This window comes from Amphibalanus amphitrite, unplaced genomic scaffold (assembly GCF_019059575.1).
Source record: "Amphibalanus amphitrite isolate SeventyFive unplaced genomic scaffold, NRLGWU_Aamphi_draft 001472F_arrow, whole genome shotgun sequence".
In the NCBI taxonomy this organism is placed as follows: Eukaryota; Metazoa; Arthropoda; class Thecostraca; order Balanomorpha; family Balanidae; genus Amphibalanus; species Amphibalanus amphitrite.
Genome location: NW_024882965.1, coordinates 66,002 through 89,439, shown reverse-complemented (window position 1 = coordinate 89,439; position 23,438 = coordinate 66,002). Strand labels below are relative to the sequence as shown.

The following is a 23,438-nucleotide window of genomic DNA, read 5'->3' as shown; positions in this document are numbered from 1 at the left end:
GTGGGCCATGTAATATAATGAATACTGTGTGGGAAGGGGTACCTAATAATAAAAATATTGCCCTCTGTGACGCCACTGTAGCTCTCGGGCGAACAGTACAGTATGGCCACAGAGAAAGTCACTCAAACCCCCTGCCAGACCAACACCATCCATATAATATTCAGGTCGGCGGCGAAATAAAATTGACCGGGTACATCGTTGATGTCCTCGATAGCATGCAACTCGGCATCAATCTGCCTGAGGGGCCAGGGCAGCCACCAGGTCCGGGGTCTCGGCGTCCTGAGCTTCCCTGACGCAGGCTAAAACAGTGGATGAGCGTTTGGCTAGAAGGGGGCAGCTAAGCTCAACTGTCAAGTTAACCCACGCCGTGCTGATGGTCATAGTTTTCCGTGTCGTGCTGAGGGAGAGGGGGCGTTTTCACACGTTTAACTCGGCTCCTGGGCCACGTGGTGACACGCGACAAGTGGCATTCGAAGCAGCGTCAAAAATAATGAAGAAAATAGTGAATCGTTTTTTAAAACCCACGCCCCGTAGTGGGGGGGCCGAAACGGCCCCCTGTCTTTTTCGGTCGATATCTCCTAAACGGCTGGAGATATCGCCACCAAACTTTCAGGACCCCTCCGGGCATCAATTTTACACATTGTGACTAAAAATTTTTCCAGAGGCTATGATAGGTTGACCACAAATGACGTCAGAATGACGTCATGTTCTGTCATTTTCGACCGAAAAAAGACCTTCGCGAGAAGACCTGTCAGGCCTACAGCTTTGAAGATAAAGAAAAATGATCAAGACATAAAAGGTGTAGAATTGACAGGGCTACAAAACTGCTATCTCGGATTTTTGAAATTTTTGTGTTTTGACCCCAAAAATCAAAAAAGCATTTTTTTGGATATATTAGCCAAAAAATCCAAAAAAAATTTGAATTTCGAAAAAACCGGAATATATGTGATAGTACCTACCGTTTTCTATCTACATACCAAATTTCAGATCGATACCTCGTTTTTTGGTCAAGTTATAGCAAAAAAAAACTGTTCAAAAATGATGACGTCAAATTTTTAAACTCAATTTTTGGCAATTCTAGACCTCGTAGAGCAAAACAAAGACAACCATTACACTCCCCGTGACGAGCTGCATCGATTGGATACCCATTTTATGCAAAAATATCAACTTTGAAATTTGACCTAATTTGACCTGACCTTGACCTGGTCTTCACCAAAACGTGACCTAGGCTGGCCCCAAAGGCTGTCTAACCCACATAATCGCATTTGTCATGTAAATGGACCATAAAACATGTATCACACGACACTTTCATATTGTGACCCCCGGTGACCTGACCTCGCTGTGACCTGACCTGGTATCAGTGACCTCAGATAGCAAAGTATGTGTTTGATGAACAATGTACCATCGATGGTTTTCAATAAATTACCAATTTACTCGATTTCACAACACATTTCTTGAAATGCCTGTGAACGGTGAAAATCTGACCTTTGACCTGATCTGTGACGTCATCGGCTTGACCTAGGTCAATGAAATTTGGTCACAAGGTAGTTCCCGGGTGGGGCTATCGAACACCGTTTGAATTTTGAAAATCGGCCGGTAACTTTCCGAGATCTTAGGGGGGGCCGAAACGGCCCCCCCCCCCCCCCCCTACGGGTGGTAGGGTCCGCCGGTAGCCCTACGGGGCGCGGGTTAAGTCAGGTGAAAGGTCAGGCCGCCAAAGGTCAAATTTTGCCAATGTCAACATTTTTTCTTCAAAAAAGCGGCGTACAACTCGGAAACCAATAGAGCTACCCAGCCGATAACTCAAGAACCAATAGACGCAGCAAAACGCACGAGGAGGCAAACGAAAGAACGCGACGAGACACTTCCGATGAGTACCTGAAAGTTGAATTTCAAGGCCACAGGTCGGGTCAAGGTCAGGTCAAACACATGAAATTGGGCTTTCAGTAGCATGGGTCCAAAACACCTCTGGTGAACTGACCTTTGACCTGACCGAAAATGTGACCCAAGTAATTTCGCCATTATTCCTGACGCTTTTTCGAACGTTGCTTTCCCCGTATCGCTACATGGCCCCGGAGCCGAGTTAAGTAGGTATTGGCAGTCCAATGGCGTTTACGGCATGTCTGTATGTCTATTCTGTGATTTTATACCTATGATTTTTTAAACATGTGTCGTTTTTTGTCGAAATCTCAAATCATGACGTCACTAAAACCTCGATATTTCAAAATATTTTGAACTGATTTTTGGAAACTATGTCACAATAAACATCTATCAATTCCCTACATGTAGTATGTACCTACCTACACAAAATTTGGCACAAAAAACATCGTGCCTATGCTAAAATTCTGCAACAGCAATATTCCAAGTGTTCGTGCTTACAAACGGTTGCTTATTGACTCTCAGTTGCTCCCGGGTCATGCGCAGCGCCTCGCCGACTGAGCGTAGCCAGGCGACAAGCCAGCCCGGCACCGCAAGAACGGCGCTGCCTCCCTCCCCCTCCTCCCGACCCCGTCCCCCGACCGGCGCGGCATTCCTCAGGCCACAATAGTGACTCCCCTTCCCTCAGCTGACCCGTCCTCAGGTGCAGTGTACACTGGACAAATACCTCTGCCGGGGCTAACGGGGTCCATGTTTGAACAAGGGATTAAGGGAAGCCTTCAAACATCTCAGACGGAGTTTTCGCCGAAACTACCAGCTAGCGCCATCCACCGGTGAACGGCGGTACTAAACTTCATTCGCTAGTTCCCGAAACGACACACCATGTCTTCCGTTGACGTAGAGTTTGAGCGTCACTGACACTGCAACGAAACGTATTCATTTTGTGATTCACATTTGAGAGGAGCTGGGGCCCGAATAATCCCGCACTTCCCAGATCGAACGATTGGCGCGGGCAGGGATCCCCGGTGTCCGCCGGACTAAAATGCGTCAGCTGACCGGTTCTGCGTCCCTTCTCGTCCGACTCGGTGTGTCGCCATCCTCCCACCTTGGACGCCAGCCTGAGCGGGGGAGCTGGCAGGACGCCCACTACCAACCCACCGCGGCTGATCTGTATCCCAGGCGCTACGGCACGGTTCTCCGCGGCGCGGTGCCTGGCACGAGTGACCACGGTGACAACTTCCGTCCAGCCAATATAATACAACACCTCAGTCTACGTTTTCGTAATATTGGGGTCACCCCATCAGCTGGCCGCTGCGCCGAGCGACGCAGGCCGCTGTTGACGCCGCCGCCTCCGCCGCTGTTGTCCGCTTGTGTTGGCCGGCCGCCGGGGCTGAATGGCGGGCCAGCCGGCCGCGGCAGCGCGCCAGCCAGCCCCTCCCGACGGCGCTGAACACGGCAGCGAGCCGACTGGGCCGCCAGTGGCCGTCGCAGCTGGGAGCTGGTGAGCGTCGCGCCGCGTCCCGCCGCCCCGCAGCACGCTGTGGCTGACCCGGTCACCCGCGCCGCGCGGCAGGCCGCTGACGTAGTGCGAGTGACACCGCGTGGAGCGAGTGAGCGGGACATGGCCGCCGGTGGAGCGGTCGGAACGAGCGGCGAGGCCGCCTGGTGACCCGAACGGTGACCTGGTGAGTCTAAATCGCTCGGTACAGTCCCAACCTCCGTTGCTCGTCTGAGTGCCGTGTCGCTTGGATCGCTCAGCAGGACTGGCCTGCACCGGAGGGGACCAGATTGGACCATCCCGAACTACGTAGGGGTCGCCAGTCGCCACCGACGCCGCCAGCCGACGATGGGCCACCGACGACGGTGCCAACGGGAGACGACTGCCCACGTGAAGTAAGCCACCCACCAACGGTCACGCCCACTGTGGGGCACTGCCCCGCCCCTGAGGCATTGACCACGCCCCCACCGGAAACTCCCCCTTCCCCTCCTCCTGTGGGGTGACCTTCCACCATACAGCCTTTATTTTGTGGTTTTGCGTGAAATTACGTTTTATTCGGTATGTGGTTTGTGAAAGACATGACTTGTAATCCTTCAATCTTATGTCACACTCATCGGTCGTAGTTTTTATGAAATCTCATGACTGAGATCGATTCATAATCACTTCTTTGGTAGTGACGTACCCGGATTCGGCAAAGTCGTCAATCTAAGATCGCGCGCTGCGTCTAACTCTGCGGACGTATCTGGTTACGCCCAGGCCTCAGCTACGAGGCTTATGGGAGATTTTCACTGATTAGAGACATTTAGTGGCTGGTATTCGGTGGTAAACGTGCCACTGACGCCTCTGGTGCCACTGACGGCACTGACGTCTGTAACGCTGCTTACCTCACCCAAGGTCAGACTCGTGCGCGCGCGACTCGGCTGGCGTCAGCCGTCATTAGCGCTGACATCTCACTCTCCGTGACGGCTCGCCTCGTGTGGTATGGTGACGCAGGCTGTGTGAGTCTCGGAGCGGCTCTCTGCGGCCGCTCAGACATGTGTTTTAGTGACTTCTGGTGGCCCGGGCCGCTGCAGCAGCTGCTAGCGCGGTCACCTGTCATGTATTAACGGCGCGGTACGCCCGCTACGTGCCGCTGTTTCGAGGAACTGGCACGGGTCATTACCGGCTCTCATGGAGAAAATGATTTGACGCTGCCTGGTTGCCCACTGTTCCGGGCAGACGTTTGACTCACGGAGCAGTGCCCTTTGTGTCGAGTAACTCAGCACAGTGCGCGTACACGCACCGGCCGGCCACTGCGGAGTGTCGAGCTGCCTACCCGGCTAGAGCTGCAGTCAACTCGGCAGCGAAGGCGGTGATTGCATTTGTCGCCATTGTGTGGTCAGCAAAAACGCGCGTCAAGTTCTGGGCCGTCAGCAATCTTGTCCAAGGTTTCGCTGTTTGTCTGTGGCCGCTTCAATGGACGCCCGACTATTTTTACTAGCCGAGCCATTTTCCGATTCGAGGCTCTCGCGGCCTTGGCACCGGCTGTTTTAACTGTTTAGATAAGCCTGTCGGAACCGGGCCGGCATATGCGCCAAATTTCCTTCGTAGTAGAAGCGGCAAACTGTGCAGAACTGTCTGTGGATGGTCTGTAAAAGCGCGCCGGTCGTGCCGTGGCCACTGACCGCCGCGCCGGCGAGCCGTCTCTGTGATGTCAGCCGACACTGTAGGGCGGAACAGCGCCCTTTCCTGCGGCCAGTGGACGGCGGCGGTGGACAGAGGCTGGGAGGGGAGTGGACAACTGGCTGCTGTCGGGGACAGTGCTCTGAACCGACCGGGAAGCTCCTCGGGAGATCGGAGCTCATCGAAACAACCGCGGCCGCACGACCGAACCGTGCCGGGGGGGAACTCTGCGCCCGTGCCATAAATAGACAGCCAAAACTACACATATGAAGACCATACTTAGGATCATCCTGGTACCGGATCTAAACGACACAGGCTTAACGCACCTAAGTCGGCTTCAGTCCAAAAACCAGTCTGCATTTCTTTTTATATTTAGGTGTAAAATTATCTAGAGAATTAAGGATACCTATGCCATAAATTGTGCCATTATCCTGGTAATGTCGGTATTTTCCCTAATCCGGTATGCGGCAGGTGCCGTCCTCACGCAGCTTTGATATTGTCGACGGCTTACATGCCCGCCCTAACAGCGTTCCTGGTGAGCCTATTGTAGCAGGTCTGGCAGGGTTCCTTGGCAAAACGTGTCAATGCCAGCGGCCGAGTCTGGCTCAGCGTCCTCAGATTGCTTCAGCTGTCCCGCAAATATAACAACATAGACTATAACATGTTTCAGAGGCTGTCCGCGCTAGCTGGACTGAGCGCTTTTGTTGGCGCGCTGAGCTGTTGTGATGTAAACAATGTAACTCGCACACTTGTGGTGTCCCAAATTCAGATTCCAAGAGACGCTTTTCAAGACCACAAAACATGCATCACTTTGGCACAAGGATGTTGTCAGGTTTTGAGGCGCCGTGTTCCTGTTTTTGTGGCCTGCTTTAGCCGGTCAGTGTCACTATGTCCCTCTCTCATTACATCACTCCACTCCTTGTCAAGTTGCTGCACTCCACGCTAACCGGGCACGCCATGCCGTCCCATCGCGCCCACGCCGCTGCTCACGGCAGCCGGTCGCCGGGCCAGCTCCACCCCAGCCGTGCCGAGGCCGCGCCGGCGCGCGAGGTGCTTGGCTGGCCGACCGAGTACACCTACTTGACTGCAGCCCTCCGCGGGCCGGCGCGGCCCCGCGGCGGCCGCCCGATGACTTCATACGCCTGGATAAGGCGCTCGGTTCGTGCTGGCCAACGCCGTACTGCGGGCGGGACCGATTGTGCCGGGGGTGGGGAGGGAGGGGAGGGACGTGAGAGGCTCACCAGGCGGCCGGCACCCCTCCCCTGCCCTCCCCCGGCCCCAGTCACGGCTCAGAGACTGCTGCACACAACTCAGACTGTTCCCGAACGGTACTACTCTCTCTGCCAACACTATATCTGCCCCTCCCCAACAGCCACGCCCTTAGCCTTGTGCCTACCTGAATCCCTTTACGGGCTATGCGTCCAAATCCTGCAGCAGGGTAGGGACTGTTTAACTCCACTCTTCTTCCCCTCTACGTCTGCCTCCTCTTTTCGTCTCCGTCCCGTTAGTGTGCAGAGAGTCAGTCCAGACCAGACTGTGCCGTCTCTATCCCTCTTTATACACTGGCCTTTCTGTATGGAGTGGAGCTTCAGGGCCATGACTGGCTCCTCTGAGCTGTGGGGCCGTGATGTAAGCCTCCCTCCCCCTCGGATGAGACGCTGTCGGCTGGCGTGCTGCGCATATAGACCCCCTCCCTCCGTCTAGCAGCTGACGTGGCCCGAAGGACAGCGCGGCCACGCATCCCCGCCGAGCAGGGCACTCGCTGACCTTGCCTAGGATGCCCGCTTAGTTTAGTTATTTATTTTTATTTCAATATTGATGAATTTTTCCACCGGCGCGAGGTGCTTGGCTGGCGGGCCGAGTATCTTCTTGGCTGCAGCTCTCTGTCGGGCCAGTGCGCCCGCGCGCCGCCGCGAAATATTTAGTCAGAGACTCGGGACTATTTATTGCACTGATCTCACTGTACTCACTGCACTACACACCGCTCCGCTGCCCCTGACCTGCCCTGAGGCGTCAGTGCCCCTGACCGGCCTGACCTATCCTGAGGCGTCGTCCGGCTACCGAGGAGTCGCGAGTGTTGTATCGCGAGGAGTCGCTCGACTGCCCCTGACCCACCCCTGAGGCTATGCTCTAGTACCCCTGACCCACCCCGTGCGTCGCTCCACTGCCCCTGACCCGCCCCGAGGGTCGCTCTACTGCCCCTGACCCGCCACCGGCGCTGTGTCGGGTCTGGCCACTCGTGTGTGGCCCGCCGGGCCGTACCGCCGGCCCTGACCGTCCGTCCTCGGCTGCTGCTGGGGTCTGACGTCAGCCCGCGCTCTGAGCTGCGTCTCCGGGGGTCGAACAATGGACCACCGGCCGCCACCGGAGCGGAGGTGTGCGCGGCTGACAGAGCTCGCCCCCTCCCTCCCCGGCCGCCCTTCAGCGCTGACCGACGCACCGGTCAGGGCCGAGCCGGCAAGGCAGGGCCAGGGTTACCAACGGGAATTTTTCTAAATCCCAAGATCGCCGCGCGAATTTCCCAAAATCGAGCTCCATATCCCAAGGTCGACAGGATCAAAGCCCAGTGTGCATCCCAAGGTCTATAGAAACCAAATATAGAGCAAATAAAGTGTATTTGACGTATTTTCAAATCTTTGGTTGACTAAATAAATCAATATCGTTAACATAACTTGCATTCGGCACAGTTACACACGCAGGCATAGGTTAGGTACAGAGACACAGCAAGTTACCTGTCTGGGTTTTACGAGTTGAAGCATGATCCGTCGCAGTGGCGGTTCAAAGGGGGGGGGGGCAAAATGGGCATTTGCCCCCCCCCCCCCCAAACGGCATAATTTTAACATTACGCCTATGGACGATGCATGGAAAGAATCGATAAATTTTATGGTTTGCCCCCAAAACTCTGAGCTGGATCCGCCTCCGATCCGTCGGGAGTCACAATTCGCAAACAGGCGGCCAGGCCGGGTGTTAATCGACGCGGAAGCCACTGGGTATTTCGCTAAATGCCTCACTTGAGAGCTGAGACGGGAGAAACAAAGTGAAGACGCGTCAAATAAGGATAACTTATTCGTGCTTCGTTGGTTGCTTGGTAAGGTACAGTGAAACCAAACGAAAGAACGCTCGGTTGTGTTCGTCCAAAAAGGACGGTTTACAAAAAACAAACAATTAAGTTGTGTTAGATGTGTTCCTGATTCCTTTGTTTGGTCTTTATTAATTCTTTTCCTTTTTCCAATGATAAAAAAATGTGCTAAAATTAGCGGGAGTCGTAAGCTCGGGACAAATCCCAAGGTTTGCTGTTGAATCCCAAGGTCCCAAGGTCGGGTTCAATATCCCAAGATCTTGGGACAAATCCCAAGCTTTGGTAACCCTGGGCAGGGCGGCCATGAGAAGTGCTATCGGCGCTCGGAAAACAAGCCTGTAGTCTAGTGTCAGCAGTTTGTTTGACTCTGGACGTGAGTGACGTCAAGGGTGCAGTCACGAAGCCAGAGCTTCGGGTGAACGCTGGATTAAGCAGCGATCAATTCACCGGCAGTTAGCCACAGAAAAAGGAACTGCGAGTTGTGGTTGGTGCAGTTTTCAACGACCATTTTAGATCGTCATTCATCATATGTCATTGCCGTAAAAACCATCAGCTTTATCGGGAAGGAGGGCTATACATGGGAGGTGCCCGGATCACAGATTCGACCGAGATTGGCACTGTCTTCGAAATGCGGAACCGATGTCTGAGCTGTCAATGACAGGATAGCTCCCGTTTGTTTGTCGGCCATCCAAGGAGAACCTGTCCGGGGTAGTAGAGCGGGCGGATCGCGTCCCAGTCTGGTCGCGGTCCGGTCCGGTCGCGGTCTAATCACGGTCCAGTCCGGTCGCGGACCGCGGCCGGCTCCATATGTCTGCGAGGTCGTCCTGCCACTGCGGCCCGGGTCGGCCGGCGTGGGTGGACGGCACATGGACGCAGGCATGTAATCGTTTGTAGCGCGGTGGATTAGCGGCCAGCGAGTGTGCCCAGATGGATTCCTGACCACGCGGCGCTTCTTGGAGCCGAGGGGTGAGCGGTGGTCGGAATGCAGGCGAAATTTCCGAGAGTTATCGACCCTGTTTCCGAAAAGTCGTGGCTAGTCGCTGACAACAGATGCTTACAGAGCCAAGTTCTTGCATATTCTCATTGATCCGTAAAAGAAAAAATTGCTTACATTCTATCTCTTCATAGTGATATGCTTGAAATGCTTATGCTGCGTTTTCCTGAATAACTGAACATATTTGAGCACGTTGCAGTCAAACTATGCTTGTGGTTGAAGTCTTTTTCAACTAGTCGTTGGCGGACGCGTGGCGAAAGTCATTGAATGACGTGCTGGACTGCGCACCTGACATGTTTTGCCGCTGCAGAATGTCACTCTGTTGGCCACATCCGGGACCGGTCGTCGCTCCATTCCTACCTGTCAGCTCAGTGCATGGGCCTCTCATAGCGACTCCACCCGCGTGCCTCCTCCCCTCGTCAGACAGCGGGGCGCGGAGGCTCTCCCCCCCCCCCCCCCCGATCAGCTGCTCGCGTGCTCTCTACGCCGGCAGTCTCACCCTGCACCCTCTCTGACCGCCACTGCCTCCTGTAGCCAGTGATGCTCAGACCTCGGCCAAACGACCGGTGAGCCGGGGGAGGACGGTCACACGCCCTTCGATGGAACTGAGCCCACTCGCCGCCACTATCAGGCCATGTCACGCACAGTTGGTCGCTGCCCGGTGCGCCGCGGCTCGGGTGACATCATCAGTGTGTGTGTGGAGTGGAGTTTTATCGCTCGGTCGGACCGGTACGGCTGGCGCACGCTGCTCGGGTCATAGACCCGCGGCACGTGTGGTAGGGCCGGCCGGGTCGGGTGCAGCTAACGAGCCAGCTGTTACTCGGCGGCTGCGCGGCCCGCTACTCCGGTACTCGCTTCTATTCGGACCACTCTCTCCGTCTGTCTGCTCTCTGTGCTCTGTCCAACAGCGAGACAGACGTGAAACGGCGTCCGCTCGCTGTTCTGGGGGTAACAGTTCCGTCTTATTTTGAGACGAAGCTGTCGGCCAAGTTTGACTGTTGTGAGAGACAACAAACAAACAGAGATGCCTGGAGTCGTACTGCCGGATAGGAGTGTTTCGTCACAGCCTCAGGGGGTAGGCATGATAAGCGATGGCTAAAAAACGTATGTCTCAGCCGGCATAAAACTAAAGTCATGACCTGTCACGATATCCATTCGCTACTGGTCGACATTATGCTGATGATCTGACGCCAACTCGTTGTTGACATGCTGAGTGAGCGGCAGCGGGCGCCGTGACACGACCGGGAGGTGTTGGAGCGTCAGATGTGGGCTCTGTCGCCATCGATCGCCGTCAGAAATGTACGACTGTCAGCGGGCTGTGAGCGCCCCTTCCGCCCCTGCACAGCGCTATAAATGACATATGAACCGCTACAGTCGTGTCACCCCGACTGGACGTGCCCGGGACGTGCCAGCGGCCGTGCGCGCGCTGAATTTGACGTGTGGACATGTTTGGGACCGCTGTCCACCGAGTGATATTATCGGCCAGTGACAGCCTGTTGGCTAAATCGACTCGGCGACAGCTAGGTATGACTACATTATTGACACGAATCGCGTCTTGTGCACCTCCGACGGCTTGTAGAGCGAAACCTCACTGAATGGGGAGCCATACCTTCATAGATAAGCTAAGCACTTCCGATTGACCAAAAGCGACTACATACCAATGTTGCAGCTGACATTTTATGATATTGCCATACTCAAGGGCATGCCGCCCTTTTTGATGGTCGCAGTAAATTACCCAGTGCGCTCCAGCTGCGGGTGCCAGGCCTTGCGGCGCAGTATATCTTCAGGCGTTTTACTAGCGCCATCTATGGAGGCGACTTTCATTACCATCCATCCTCGCGGTCCTCCGGGCTATCTGCCGTTGCTGGGGCGTCCATCTGAAGCGGGGACCGCCGCGGCGCTCCAAGGCTGCACTCTGGTTGGCCTGGACGAGGTGCGCCAGTGGATCGGTGTACCGATACCATGTTAGTGCGAGCACTTGTCAAAGATGTTCAGGCTGTTGAACACCATTTTTGCCGGATAACGGGCCAATATTCGTGTTGAATTCCTTGACGATAGGATCCTGCACGGCACAGTCAACACAACCCGTGTTGTATCTACTCAGCGTAAACTACATGTGGAGTGGGCGTGTATGTCCAATTACGGTCGTAGCCGGTAACCCTCGCGGGGTCCCTTCTAGTACTCGTGTCAGTCGCCGACCCACATCGGGGAACGTATCAAATCACTTTGCAGAAGCTGGCCCGCCGCGTGCAGCTCTCAGTGTTCCGAGACATTGCGTGAACAGAGACGATAGACATGGTGCAGATCTGTTCACAGGGAGATGGACTGCCGTCTGTTTTCGACACCACGCTGTCGTTTCTCGCTAACATCGTGCAATGCAGATGACCTATGAGTCGTGATTAGGCAGCTCGTGATGTGTGACACACTGGTGGTTGCGACACGACTTCCGTGGCCCTTTCCAAACCCTCTTACAAGGTGTCACGTTCTCCATCAAGTTGGCCTGGCTAGCGGCATCCGTTCTGGGATATCCAGTGCTGAGGCTAGCACTGCAAGCGGAACACTGTGCTGTGGCATTTACTGCTCCAAAGCCCAATCCAGCCGCCCCTCGCCGGCCCGGAACGGTAGCGGCGAATCATATCACGCGACTGCGAAATGTGAGACGGCACCTAATGCTGCGCTTTATGTAAGCATGTTCATTTGATGCGGTGGTGTTGTATCGCATTCAGAGACCTGGCCCGGTTGGCCTGACGCGTCTCCATCTGACCGCTGCATTGCTCTCGGACCTTAGTGTTACTCCCATACTCATGTAACGGGAGAAGAGGTTTTGTAACGGATAGTGGGTGGTGGAAAGGTGGGGAAGTCATCACAATTAACTCCTCAAGGCATTTAGGGAGGAGGTGTTAAGTGTTAATTGGTTATTCCTCGACTTTATAAAGTACCTACCCTTCTATAAAGTACCCTTGTAGTGTATTCTAAAAAAGTAGACAGCTTAGCAGTTTATGTTATGTTTTATGTCCAGGGAGACATAGGCGGCGGAACGATTTGAGACAAGGGGGGCACCATGTCTCAAGGAGCCAAACCTAGGGTACCCCCAAATCCTGTTTTCTCATCGGATTTAGGCCACTTCTTTTTCGTCACAGCCCTGACACGATGATTTTATCTATTTTTTTTTTTACTAAACGAAAATGGCAGTTCACCCCCGTATGCAGGGGTGTAATTTTATATCTCTTTGTGGGGGCATATGCACCCACAATCCTGAATTTTGCCCCCACAATGATGAAAATGCACCCACAAGTCTCTTACAAAACTGCAAGCGTCCTTTCGAGAGCACGGTGCCCTTCGCATGCTCTAACGGCGTCCTCCTGACCGTCTCGCGTTCATGGATAATATAGCGTTTTTAATCACTCGGCGCCCTTCTGGGAGAATGGCGCACTTTTGACAGCACCGCGCCATTCTCATGGTCTAGCGGCGCCCTCCTGACCGTCTCGCGTCCTTAGGTCTCTGTTCACCGTGCATCCCTCGACTGTTCGGCGCCCTTCTGGCCTCTCAGCGCCCCTGAACCACATAGCGTTTTCAATCACTCGGCGCCCTTTTACGAGAATGGCGCCCTTTTCATGATCTCATGGCGCCCTCGTAACCATCTGGCGCCCCCACGTCCCCACCAACGTAGCACTACTAACTGTGCGGCGCCCTTCTGGCCTCTTAGCGCCCCTGGACCTCATAGCGTTTTCAATCACTCGGCGCCCTCCTAAGAGAATGGCGCCCTTTTCATCGTCTCACGGCGCCCTCGTAAACGTCTGGCGCCTCCACATTTGGTGCCCCTCCTACTGGATGGCGCCTCTCTACATCTTGTTCACGTCCTTCCGGTCAGTTTCCACTTTTAAGCGTGTATTTGCTTAGTCAGACACGTCGTTTGAAGCGCCCTTCGGCTAGCATTGTTATCAAATTCGGTGTTAATTTAGGCTCCCACATAAAGAATATCCATCGCGCCCCAAAACGGCCTGGCGCAGGGCGCCCCTACAGCTGGGCACCCACAATCATTTTAGGAAAATTACACCCCTGCCCGTATGTGTGGTTAACTTTAAGCTGATCCTCCTCAAGTACCTATGTGTTTGTCTCTTCCTTATTGTCGTTTGATAAATTCCATTTATCCTACATGTATCAAATTCGCAAGAAGCCATCGCAGTACTAATCAGTGGCGAATCCCAGGGGGAGGTCACATGGGTCATGACTTAGGGCCTGGGGTCACCACATGCCTGCCAGGAGCACCACAGGCCTGACAGCCGACAGGGGCACCCACAGGCCCGCCAGGGGTACCACAGGCCACGGGCCTGTCAGTGGCACCACAGGCCTGTCAGGAGCACTATCGACCTAGCAAAAGCACTACAGGTCTTCCAGGGGCACCACAGACCTGCCAGTGGCACCAGAGGCCTGCCAGGGGCACTATCGGCTTCGCAGGGGAACCACCGGCCTCGCAAGGGCACCATGGGCCTGTCAAGGGCACCACAAGCCTGTCGCTGGCACTTTAGGATTGTCAGAGGCACCACAAACCTGTCAAGGGCACCTGCGTTCTAACAGGGGCACCACGGGCTCGCCAGGGGCACCACAGACCTGCCAAGGCCCAGGGGCACCACAGGCCTAGCAAGGACACCACAGGCCTAGCAAGGACACCACAGGTCTGTCAGGGGCACCACGGGCCTGTCAGGGCCCATGGGCACCTAAGTCATGTCAGGGCCCACCGTAGGCTTGTCAGGGGGCAGGGTAGGTAGGTACCACAGTCTTTCCAGGGGCACCAGCGGCCTAGCAGGGGCACCAGTCATCACATGACTAACCAAAAATAAAGAAAATAAAAAAAAACTGAAAATAGGGCACCACCAAAATTAAGTGGCCGGAATCCGTTGAGGTTTTAATTTTGGGTATAGGTAGGGGCACCACTTCGATTCATGACCCTCCCCTTGGAGTTTTCCCGAATCCGCCCCTGGTACTAATACATCAAATTTAAGGGGGGGCACCTTGCTATTGGTGCCCCCTTGCAGAATTCAAGGGGGGCACGGTGCCCCGGTGCCCCCCCCCCGTTCCGCCGCCTATGCAGGGAGAGACCATTACGCTTTGGCATAAGGAAATCTCATTGCTGGACGTTTCAATATCGGCCCGATGGTCTGGCGCATAGCCTCGGTCTCCACCGCTGCACCGCGCTGCGGTGAAAAGAGGATCGTGCAGCTCGTCAGGTGTTCCTCGCAGACCGCTCGCAGCCTGCCTAGACAGGCAGTAGGCACTAGGCAGCCTGTCATGGAGTGTGTGCGTTTCTGTGGGCGGGTCATAAACTCGAGTGTGTGCTCTGTCAAGTGTTGACGCCGGCCACAACGCAGACTAAACAGAGATAAGATGGCGCGAAGGGTTTGGTGTCGCCAACCGCTACCTGCGCGTCCGCTACCGTAACAGACAATACCGGGACATGATTTCTGAGTCGCCGACTCAGCCCCGACCGAACCTAGTGGCACAGCGAGGTAGTGATACATATCTATGTAATGTCCAGCCCGGTCTGAGGCGGTGACCACAACGGTTCCAGTCGACCGCAGTGACGGTATGATACAGCGATCTCTGGAAGCGGGTGGAAAACTACGAGAAGAGATGCACATTCAAACATCTGAAGGATCGCCATTGTTGCGATTCTTGTCGGGATACATGTCACGCCTTCACGTCTCATGGTCATGAAAACGCCTCCATGTCTTCGGAGGTGCATCCCCGATGTGATGTATTGCACCACGATGAGGCATCATCGCAGGAGCACCCGGTGATGAAACCGGTCCTCGGCCGACATCACGCTGGTGACACGGGACGGGCGGGCCTGAATGCAAGGTCAACCGACGCGTATTGACCGGGCCTGCCGGCCAGGGTCGTCGGGCGGGCGGGCGGGCCGACTGCCGAACCATGTGTGTGTGTGTGTGTTGTCTGATCACGACAGACGGAGACGCGACGGCGGGCGATATGTCGGCAGCCAGGTCAGTTGTGTGTCTGTCGCGCGGATACGGCATGTCAGTAACGGGTCAGTTATGTCTGCGCCGGACAGCGTTATCGTGGAGCGCGTGTCGTGTGACAGCGGCCCGGCGGTTATCGCCCGGGTCGGGTCAGTTGTGTCTGGCCCCGCGCCGGCTGCGTCCTGGCTGGCGCATCCGATGCTCGTCAGCCGTCTGTGGGATGTCCGAGCTGGATCTGTGTTCCTGAAATATCGGTCTGTGGCGTCTGACGGCCGGTCAACGTCCTGTTGACGCGACCCCGGGTCACCGGAGCGCCGTCTGTCGCCGCTGTCGGCCGCTGACGCTGCGCGAGACACGCGAGCGTTGTTGTGACGTTCGGGGCGGCCCGTAACGCTACGTGATGCTCCGTGGTAGCCTGTGTTGTGGTGTCGGCGCTGGCCTCTGACCCTTGTTAGGTCGGGTGTGGGCCGTCGGCCGAGGGGACAACGTCCTCTGAGGTCCGTGAACTGCGCCGAACGGGCACTGGAAGCCCCCACCTTCCCGCCGACGCTGCTGAGTCGCTGACGTCTCATAGGTGGCACACGGCGGAGGCTGGAGCTGGGATGAATCCGCCTATCCTGGGGGGTTTCCCGGTGCTTATGTCACGCCGCTCTCTGACCTCCGCCGCGGCACGCTCACCGACTGGCTATGAGCGGCCTCTGTGTCATGTCTCCCGCGCTCATCAGGGGCCGTCTCGTCAGGCCGCCGCGGCCGTCTATTCTCGGCTTACCTGGCCGTGACCGGTCAGCCGACGCGGCCGCTGCGGCTGGCGGGGCAGGCCCGCTGAGCAGGTGCCATGACACACTGGCACGCTGACAGACTGCTGGAGCGGCCTCCCCTCCCCGGTCGTTTAGTGCGTGCACCGGGAGCAGGCCGCCTACGGTTTCAGTTCAGGAATGCGGGGCGCCGTGCGCGGTTTGTCCCCTGCGTCACCGCCGGCGGCTGGAACGGCCAGAACCCCGGCGGGGCGCCGTCAGACAGGGCTCGGCTCCTGCCGTGCCGGCTGGCTGCCAGCACTTGCAGGCGACACCGCCCACTACACTCCCTCCCCTCCCCTACAGCTACTGCAACTCCATCTGGGGCATGTGCCCTTCGTTTTATCCAACAGCTCTGTGTCGTCATCGTAACCTCATTCGTGGCATTGCGCTTCTTATTCGGAGAATTTGTGTCATTTCTGGATCGTCAAGTTCTGGTGACTTCCAATGTTTCGTGGTTTATGTCAGTTTGAGGCGTTTCTGTTGATTGATGGCGTTTCTTCACCATGCCCTCGCTGCACGCCATTTCTGTGTTTGTTTAAGTCATAGTTGTCCTGCAGTTCTAATGTCATTCGCACCACGAATATGCGTCATTCCCATTTCGTCAGATTGTATAGTGCGTAGCATCTCCGCATCACGTCATCGTTCTTGTGTCGCCCCGACAATCGCATGCTACTCTATCAAACCCCATTTGTCTGACACCCACTCGTGGCGTTTCACACCATGTATGTATGAATAGCGTATGTGTTTCATACTTATGCAAAGTTACCCCCATTGAATTCCAGCCAGTATCTCTCTGTGCTGTCCCGGATAATCATTTTTGTTCCGCCTATGTCCGTCCCCGTCCCATCACCGTCACATTAGTCTGACGTAGTTGCAAATGACGCCCTCTACATCACCATGCTGACTTGCACTCAGCTCTGGGTGTACTTACACGCCCTTGTAATACACTGGGTACCTACTCGGCTGGGCAGGCTGGAGATCCCGCATTCTCTGTCACTGCTGATGGAACTCCCTCATGCACCCGGGTCCGGGACCATGCAGCAGCGCTGAATGTAGGCGCCCGATGCAGTAGCCCCAGGTCGTGACACGCCTCCGTGTCGGCCCCCGGCGCCGGAACCCGGCTGAGATCCATCTCCAGCACCTGTCCGCCAGCGTGACAGATCACGACGATCACGAGCTCCGCTGAGCGCGTCCGGTCCGCCGGCTGTTCGACCGAGTCTCCAGATGTCCTGGATGGAGCCCGAGTTTGGAGCCGGGTGCACTGTAGCGTCTCCTCTACTCTATGCAGCTGACTGTTCGAGTGGAGCACAACGGTCGCTCTGAGTGGCAGGCGATACAACGGCACCGTGCAGTGCTCGGAGTCTGCAGGTGCCGGTCTGTCGATACGGACTCGCTGCAGGTGCTCCTTCCTGTCGATACTGACGCGCCGCAGACCGCCGGCGGTGACAGAGGCGCGATACAAACAGTAACGCTGAACAGACGGCAGCGGTACTCCGCGGTGGCACCCGGTGGCAGCCGGCAGCACCCAGCTGCACCCGGTGGCACTTCTGCTGGTGCCGTCTGCGACTCGAGTGTTTGTCGACTGCCGCTGTGACCTATGGACGGTGTTTACTGTTTGCTGGTCGGCGGATGATGATATGGTATCTTTGGTAGCGGCCGACGCCCCGAGTCGACGCGTCGGGTCGACGATTTTGGCAACGCAGGCGGTTTTCTGTTAACTTCTTATCTTGTCCAACGTATGTCCTTTGTGTCTGATCCGTTTCATAGTCTTCTTCCAGGTTCTTTCTTTTATGTTGCTTCTGATAGTAGAGGACATCCAGTTGCCTATCTGTGGCCAGTGAGTTCAGTTGTTTAGCCATATTGCGTGAGTTCTATCCGTTGCTTCCTAGTAGGTATAGCACACAGAGTGCTGGAGCCACCCGTTTCCTGTCCTGAAGTGGTGCAGGGCTGGATGTGTATTTTGGTGGACAAGGTGGGCAGGGCGTCATTATTTTTACGTTCCGGAGATGGTATCACCATGCCGATCTGTCCCGCCGGAAAGCATTTGATCCCGGTCGGCTTCTGGCTGCATCTTGGTCATATAATCTCCTGCACAGCAGCGGCTTCCGTCTTATGTCACGCTTTTTCCGGGCCACTCCCCAAAAATGGTGAGCGGCGTTTGATAGAGGCACTCTGCAAGTCAAAGCGAACGTTATTTTGGTCCAGCTGGCGCATTGTGGGACACAACATGAGTTTATGCAACGATGGTGATCTCAACGTTGTGGCAGCGGGATGATAACTGGAGGGCTGCTCGGTGCAGTCTGATCGTAAATACCGGGCCTCATCATATATACGATCATATTCATCTGATTTGTAAAATGACGAGCATGATTTGTGCTCAATAGATGCTGCTGGTCAGTACGAACAGTGGATGGTGCAGCTTAGTATGGCCGCGTAGGTACGCTCCTGTCAGCCTGGCATGCGATCTCTTGGATCGCGATTTTTGTGGTGATCCACTCACGAATTTGTGCTAGAGTTGGGTAGAAACAAGTTCGTGAGGTTTTCTGAGAACAATTAAAAGCCTTAGAATGTTTTCAGCTTTTTTTCTGGAAGTTCTGTCCCATGTTAACTGTATTTCATTTCACTCCACCATTGTCAAAGCTATCTGGAAGTCCATCTGCGGCTGCCGTCTTCAACATGTGTAAGGATTCTTACATTCGACTCAGACACATGTCAAAAACCATTGGGTACAATGCAAGCCACATTTCACCATGCGGTTCGCTGGACTAAAAATGACGCTGTACGTCAATGAGATGGTATTCCGTTCTGACGTGACCTGATGATGTGCTAGCCTTCACCATTCCTGTAAGCCTGCGTTCAGTTGGCGAGTTGACATTGGTCGAACCGCACCACAGATAGTATGAACCTTTCACTGCTGGTATTCGCTCGCCCAAGTGACGAGTTAGCGAATGGTGGTTTTACTTGTCAGGAACAGTCTATCTTCGAAGTCATAGCGGAACTTATCCGACCTTTCGGGGACAAGCCTTCTTCGATAAATAGCTCTGCTGTTGACGCTCTTTCTCCTAAACCACGTCCTGTTTCTCCTAATGCCTTCCTCAAGTAAGTCATAAAAAGTAACTCGGCTTAGGTTGCGGTCAGTTCCGCCCAATGCTGTCGGTTGAGCTGGGCGTTATCACAGCACGCCCGTGTGGCCTTATCCGCCAATAACCGCCGGCAGGCGGTTTACTGTCGCGTGACCTTTCTCCGTAAAATGACAACGCCCCTATCACCGTTTGCTTACAACACACACCGATGACATTAGCCATGTCAAAGTCCGATCGATATATCCGCGGTGAGGTGGCCGCTTCGGTCGGTCAGAGCGTCACTGTTCACCCAATCGCTCACGGTCGCTGCTAGGCCAGGGCGAAGCGCCGGAGTGTCGCACTCACGACACCTTTTGGTGACTCCTGTGAGCGTCCTTCTGCATCCGCTCAGTTCCCTGACCTCCGGCGGAGCTGTTGGACAACCGGTGGTGCTGTCTCGGCGCTGTCCAGTGGCCGACGTCACCGCTTTCTCCGGGCGGGCGCCGTGCCGGCTCCTGCGCCGCCGGCGACGGGCGCTCACGTCATCCGCCGCCGCCGCGTCCCGCTGTCCACTCTGCAGAGACGCTCTCTGGCAGGGCCGGGTCGCGTGCCATGCATTATGGATGCGCTACCGGACGGGCAGTCCGCTACCACTCCAGTACCGCACCTGAAGAGCGGACCGAGACCGCTGGGTAGGGTGGGAATTCCGAGAGACGGCAGCGGCAGACCACGGGTGGGTCAGGAAGAGGTTAGTGTGGTTAACATGAACGGAGCAGGTCAGGACGGGACTCGGAAGTTGGTGAGACGGTGCGAGAGATAGGCATCGAAAGTAACGGCTTGAGTCTCTGAGGTCGACAGGCTGGGTGTAAGAGATCAGATCAAACAGCTGGTCGGGAGACCAGAGCAAGTGAAGCAAAAGAAGCGCTGCGATGGCAGGCTGGGCGCGGACACGGCAGCTCGCGTCTGCGGTGGATCTGCGGCCGCCTCAGCCCCGTCTTTGAGCCGACCCGATCGGGCGCAGCTGATTGCAGATGAGGTTTGCTGGTGGTCGCCGCAGAGGTGCGGCCCATTGTTGACGTTCCCGCAGCGGGTACGGCGCCTTCCGGCGGCGCGTAGCTGCGGCGGTGACGCTCGCTGGTTCCGTCCTTTTCGGGGTAATAATACCCAGACAACACGTGTTCGCTACCGGACATCCGACGGACAGGAATCCAGAAAATCACTGTCAAACTGTCAATCGAGTGAAGCGATCGGCTGATGCGGCGGTGGCTGCAGGACCGCCTTCGCTGCCGGTTTCGTCAATGCACACAGAGGCTGGCCCCTGTACACTGTGCAGTCTGCACTGTACTGCGGTGGACGACCCCGGAGGTCTGACCGCCCTGGCTGGTGACTACTGTTGACGGATGCCGTCTTGGGCGGCATCGACTGGAAGGTGGATGACGGCAGGCGGATGACGGATGGGGGCTCGCTGATGACGGTCACCGAAGCGCTGATGACGGCTGGCGGCATGCTGATGACGGCTGGCGTCGTGACAGTAGCGAGCCCCGGTGGTCGCCGTGGGGGCTGCGGTGCTGAAAGACGGCACGCCAGGCAGGCGCCAGCCGAAGCCCTGCTCTGGCCCGACATAGCAACGGGCATGAATGAGTGGCAGCTATGTTTGGGAATGGAGAGCCATCAAGATAATTAGTCGGCGGCGCGTGGTTCGCCGGAAGATGCATTGTGTATGTACTGTATCGAACACATCACAAATGCTACGCACAGTGAACGTAACTAATTATGACGATATTCACGGTTCCTTGGCGCGAGTTTTAAATCCGGGTTCAGAGGAGTGATGTTACAAACAGCTCAGGATACGTGGGTGGTACGTACCAAAGCATCGGTGCTTAAATCCAAAACTTACCTTAGTGTTCAGGTAGCATTCTACGAAAAGTCCCTAGTGATACTACCCGCGAACACTAATCTCTGTGTTATCCTCTGTGTTATGTAAGATGATGCTGGATGATGACGCTTTTTTGTTTTCTTTGACGTTGTCAGTGTCGGTGAACGCGACTTTGCTTGTAGTCATTGATGGATAGTGGCGTGCGCTTCCATGCGCGAGGAGAGTGAGCGCACGGACTTTCCCAATCTGCGGGTGTTGCACACGTTTATCTTAGGGCTTTTCCTACGATGTCAGCACAGTTTTTGATCCTCGGTATCTTTTCGGCTCGTCATGTTTACCTGTTGTCACAAAAGGTTTGTGGAGCCCCGCGGCGTCTGGTGGAGGATATAATGTGTGGCATATAGTCAGGCTGGCGTAAAGTAGGCTGACACAGCTGGTCTTCTCTCACATTTCACCGCGGCATTTGTAACGGACTCGGTATCTTACAGATCGTTGTCATTCTCGCTAGAGTGGTCGACTTGGGCTGCTGATGTGTAGTTACGACGAACTGTGTAATTACGTCTACTTAGGAAGGCAGAAGCCGCTCTTAACACGGCGATTGTTTGCTGGTGACATGGACATCCATAATATCAGCTGATCTCAGTGCGGATTAGAGGGAAGCAGTCCAGGATATAACCTGAGCCGTCCCGGATCCATCCGAGGCTGGTCCGTGTTGAGCACCGCGCTCTGAACCAGTTGCGGAGCTGGGTGACTTCAGACTATCACGTGGCCTGCACGAGACCGCGTCTTCTGAGCGAGAAAGCTCTCCTGTCGCTAGACAGATAGTGGGCACAACTACGTCCCCCGATGTCCCAGAAAGGAGAGGGAGGTGTCTTCGCCTCTTGTGAAGCACAAGATAGGAGGGAAGGGGTCATCACGTCATCGCGTCATCGGCACCCGACTTGCGGTGGCTTGGCACGCGCTCTCGCAGCGGGGGCCTGGCTGTCCTCACGTCGTCCCAGGGGGCCAGGGGCGGGGTGGCCTCCTCTCGTCATCATCGCGGACAATCGGAAACCGCGCTGGCTGGTGCTGCCGACCGCCGGCTGCGCTGTGCCCCAGACCGCGTGATGTAATGTCAACAGAGAAAACCGCACCGGCCGCGGCAGCAGTAATTGAACGGCACTGATGCACGTGCAGGGGTGAGGTCATGGGTCAACAGAGAAGACCGCAGCGCCATCTGGCTCTGTGTCTCATCATCATCGGCTGCGCGGTGGAGGGAGTTGGCCGGGGGAAGTGCGGTCGGGACGTCCGGACGACCTCTACCCTGCCGCGGCCCGCTCCTCCCGGCGGTGGCCGCAGCAGTGCCGCCGCCGCCGCCGCCGGTTCATTCATTCTGTCTGCCGCGGGAGCCGGCGGTGGCGGCGGCGGCGTTTGCGGTCGCCGGCGGCGGCTCGGTTCCCGGTGCGGCCGCCGAGATCTGTCGCCGCCGCCAGGGTGTTCCAGTTGCGGCCGATCGGCGACCTCCCCACACCCCTGCCACGCTGCCCCGAGCAAGGGCCGGGCTGCACCGCTCCGAACCGCAACGCACCGTCCATGTGCCAGTTCCGGGGAAACGCTCAAACTCGTACTCGGCGAGGTCGAACACTGTGCTCGTTCTGGACTTCAGTGGCAGGTCCAGGAAATCTAGCAGTTTGTAATCCAGCTGTCGAGTTTTGAGAACACCAAGGTTCCATACCGCATATTTGGTATTGTTCGCAACTAGCTCTATGAGTTTTGAGAACGTTTTACAACTTCCCATCGTAGATGGAATCACATGCTTGTCAGCACGAGTTCCGGCTTCGGAAGACACTGTCCGCACGGTGATCTGGCCAGGTATGCTGGGATGGTGCACGAATCGCCGACTAGGTGAACGTATGCCAAAAAACTGTCACGGCAAACCCATACGCAATACGCATGGTCCCAGGCAAGAGGGAATCAATGGAGGCCACTGCATTCAGCAGTGTAAGGGAATATGTACCCAGCTATCCTGAACACCTTTCTCTCCGCTTACGAAGACCGCCTGCGCGGTTCTTCGCGCGCTAACAGCGCCGTTTTCTGCGACCGAGCGCGTCTCACCTTTCTGGGACGCCACGTAACTGTCAGTCGCGGCTGAATGCTGCGGCGCTCCCTGGAACGCAGGGCGCTGCCGGCTGCCGTGTGACGCAAACTACAGGTAGACTGCCGCCGAACATCAATCACGGACCCCGATCATACCGCGATCGCCGACCACTGAGATCGCCGGCCGCAGCGGCGCCGACCCGTCTCCGGCCGTGGCGGTCTCCGCCTTTGCCAAGCTGCACGTCAATGAAATGTTAAACGCAGTTTGGATGCCGTAAAAGCTTTAGAGGCAAGTCGTGACGCAAGGTTGTGTGGCGTAACATCACCTGATGGAGTCTTGTGAATGAGAAGCAACGTTTACCTGACCCCTTTCTGCCTACGCACCGAGGAACAGACAAATCTTGGTGGTAATTTCTTCCGGATCGAGACGCGAAGCGCTGTCAGGTTGCGTCATCTTGGCCATCCATTGTGTCTGATCGCCTGATGAGGGCGTGCAGTGACGGGAGCTGCGTATAAGTGATACGTGACACACCTGTCC

General features: G+C 55.9%; 1 protein-coding gene across 7 annotated transcripts in view; it reads left to right on the top strand.

The window, feature by feature from the left end:
• The window catches only part of LOC122373284, a 111,048-nt gene that overhangs the window by 63,082 nt on the left and 24,528 nt on the right, over positions 1–23,438 (top strand). Inside the window, exon 1 of one of the 7 annotated variants that reach the window (XM_043351201.1) lies at positions 3,356–3,771. The exons of the other annotated variants lie outside the window; for them this stretch is intronic. Coding sequence (XP_043207136.1) covers positions 3,725–3,771 — 47 coding nt within the window. The 5' untranslated portion in view covers positions 3,356–3,724. Of the gene's footprint in view, positions 1–3,355; positions 3,772–23,438 lie in introns of those variants that run through there. 7 annotated transcript variants of the gene reach the window in all.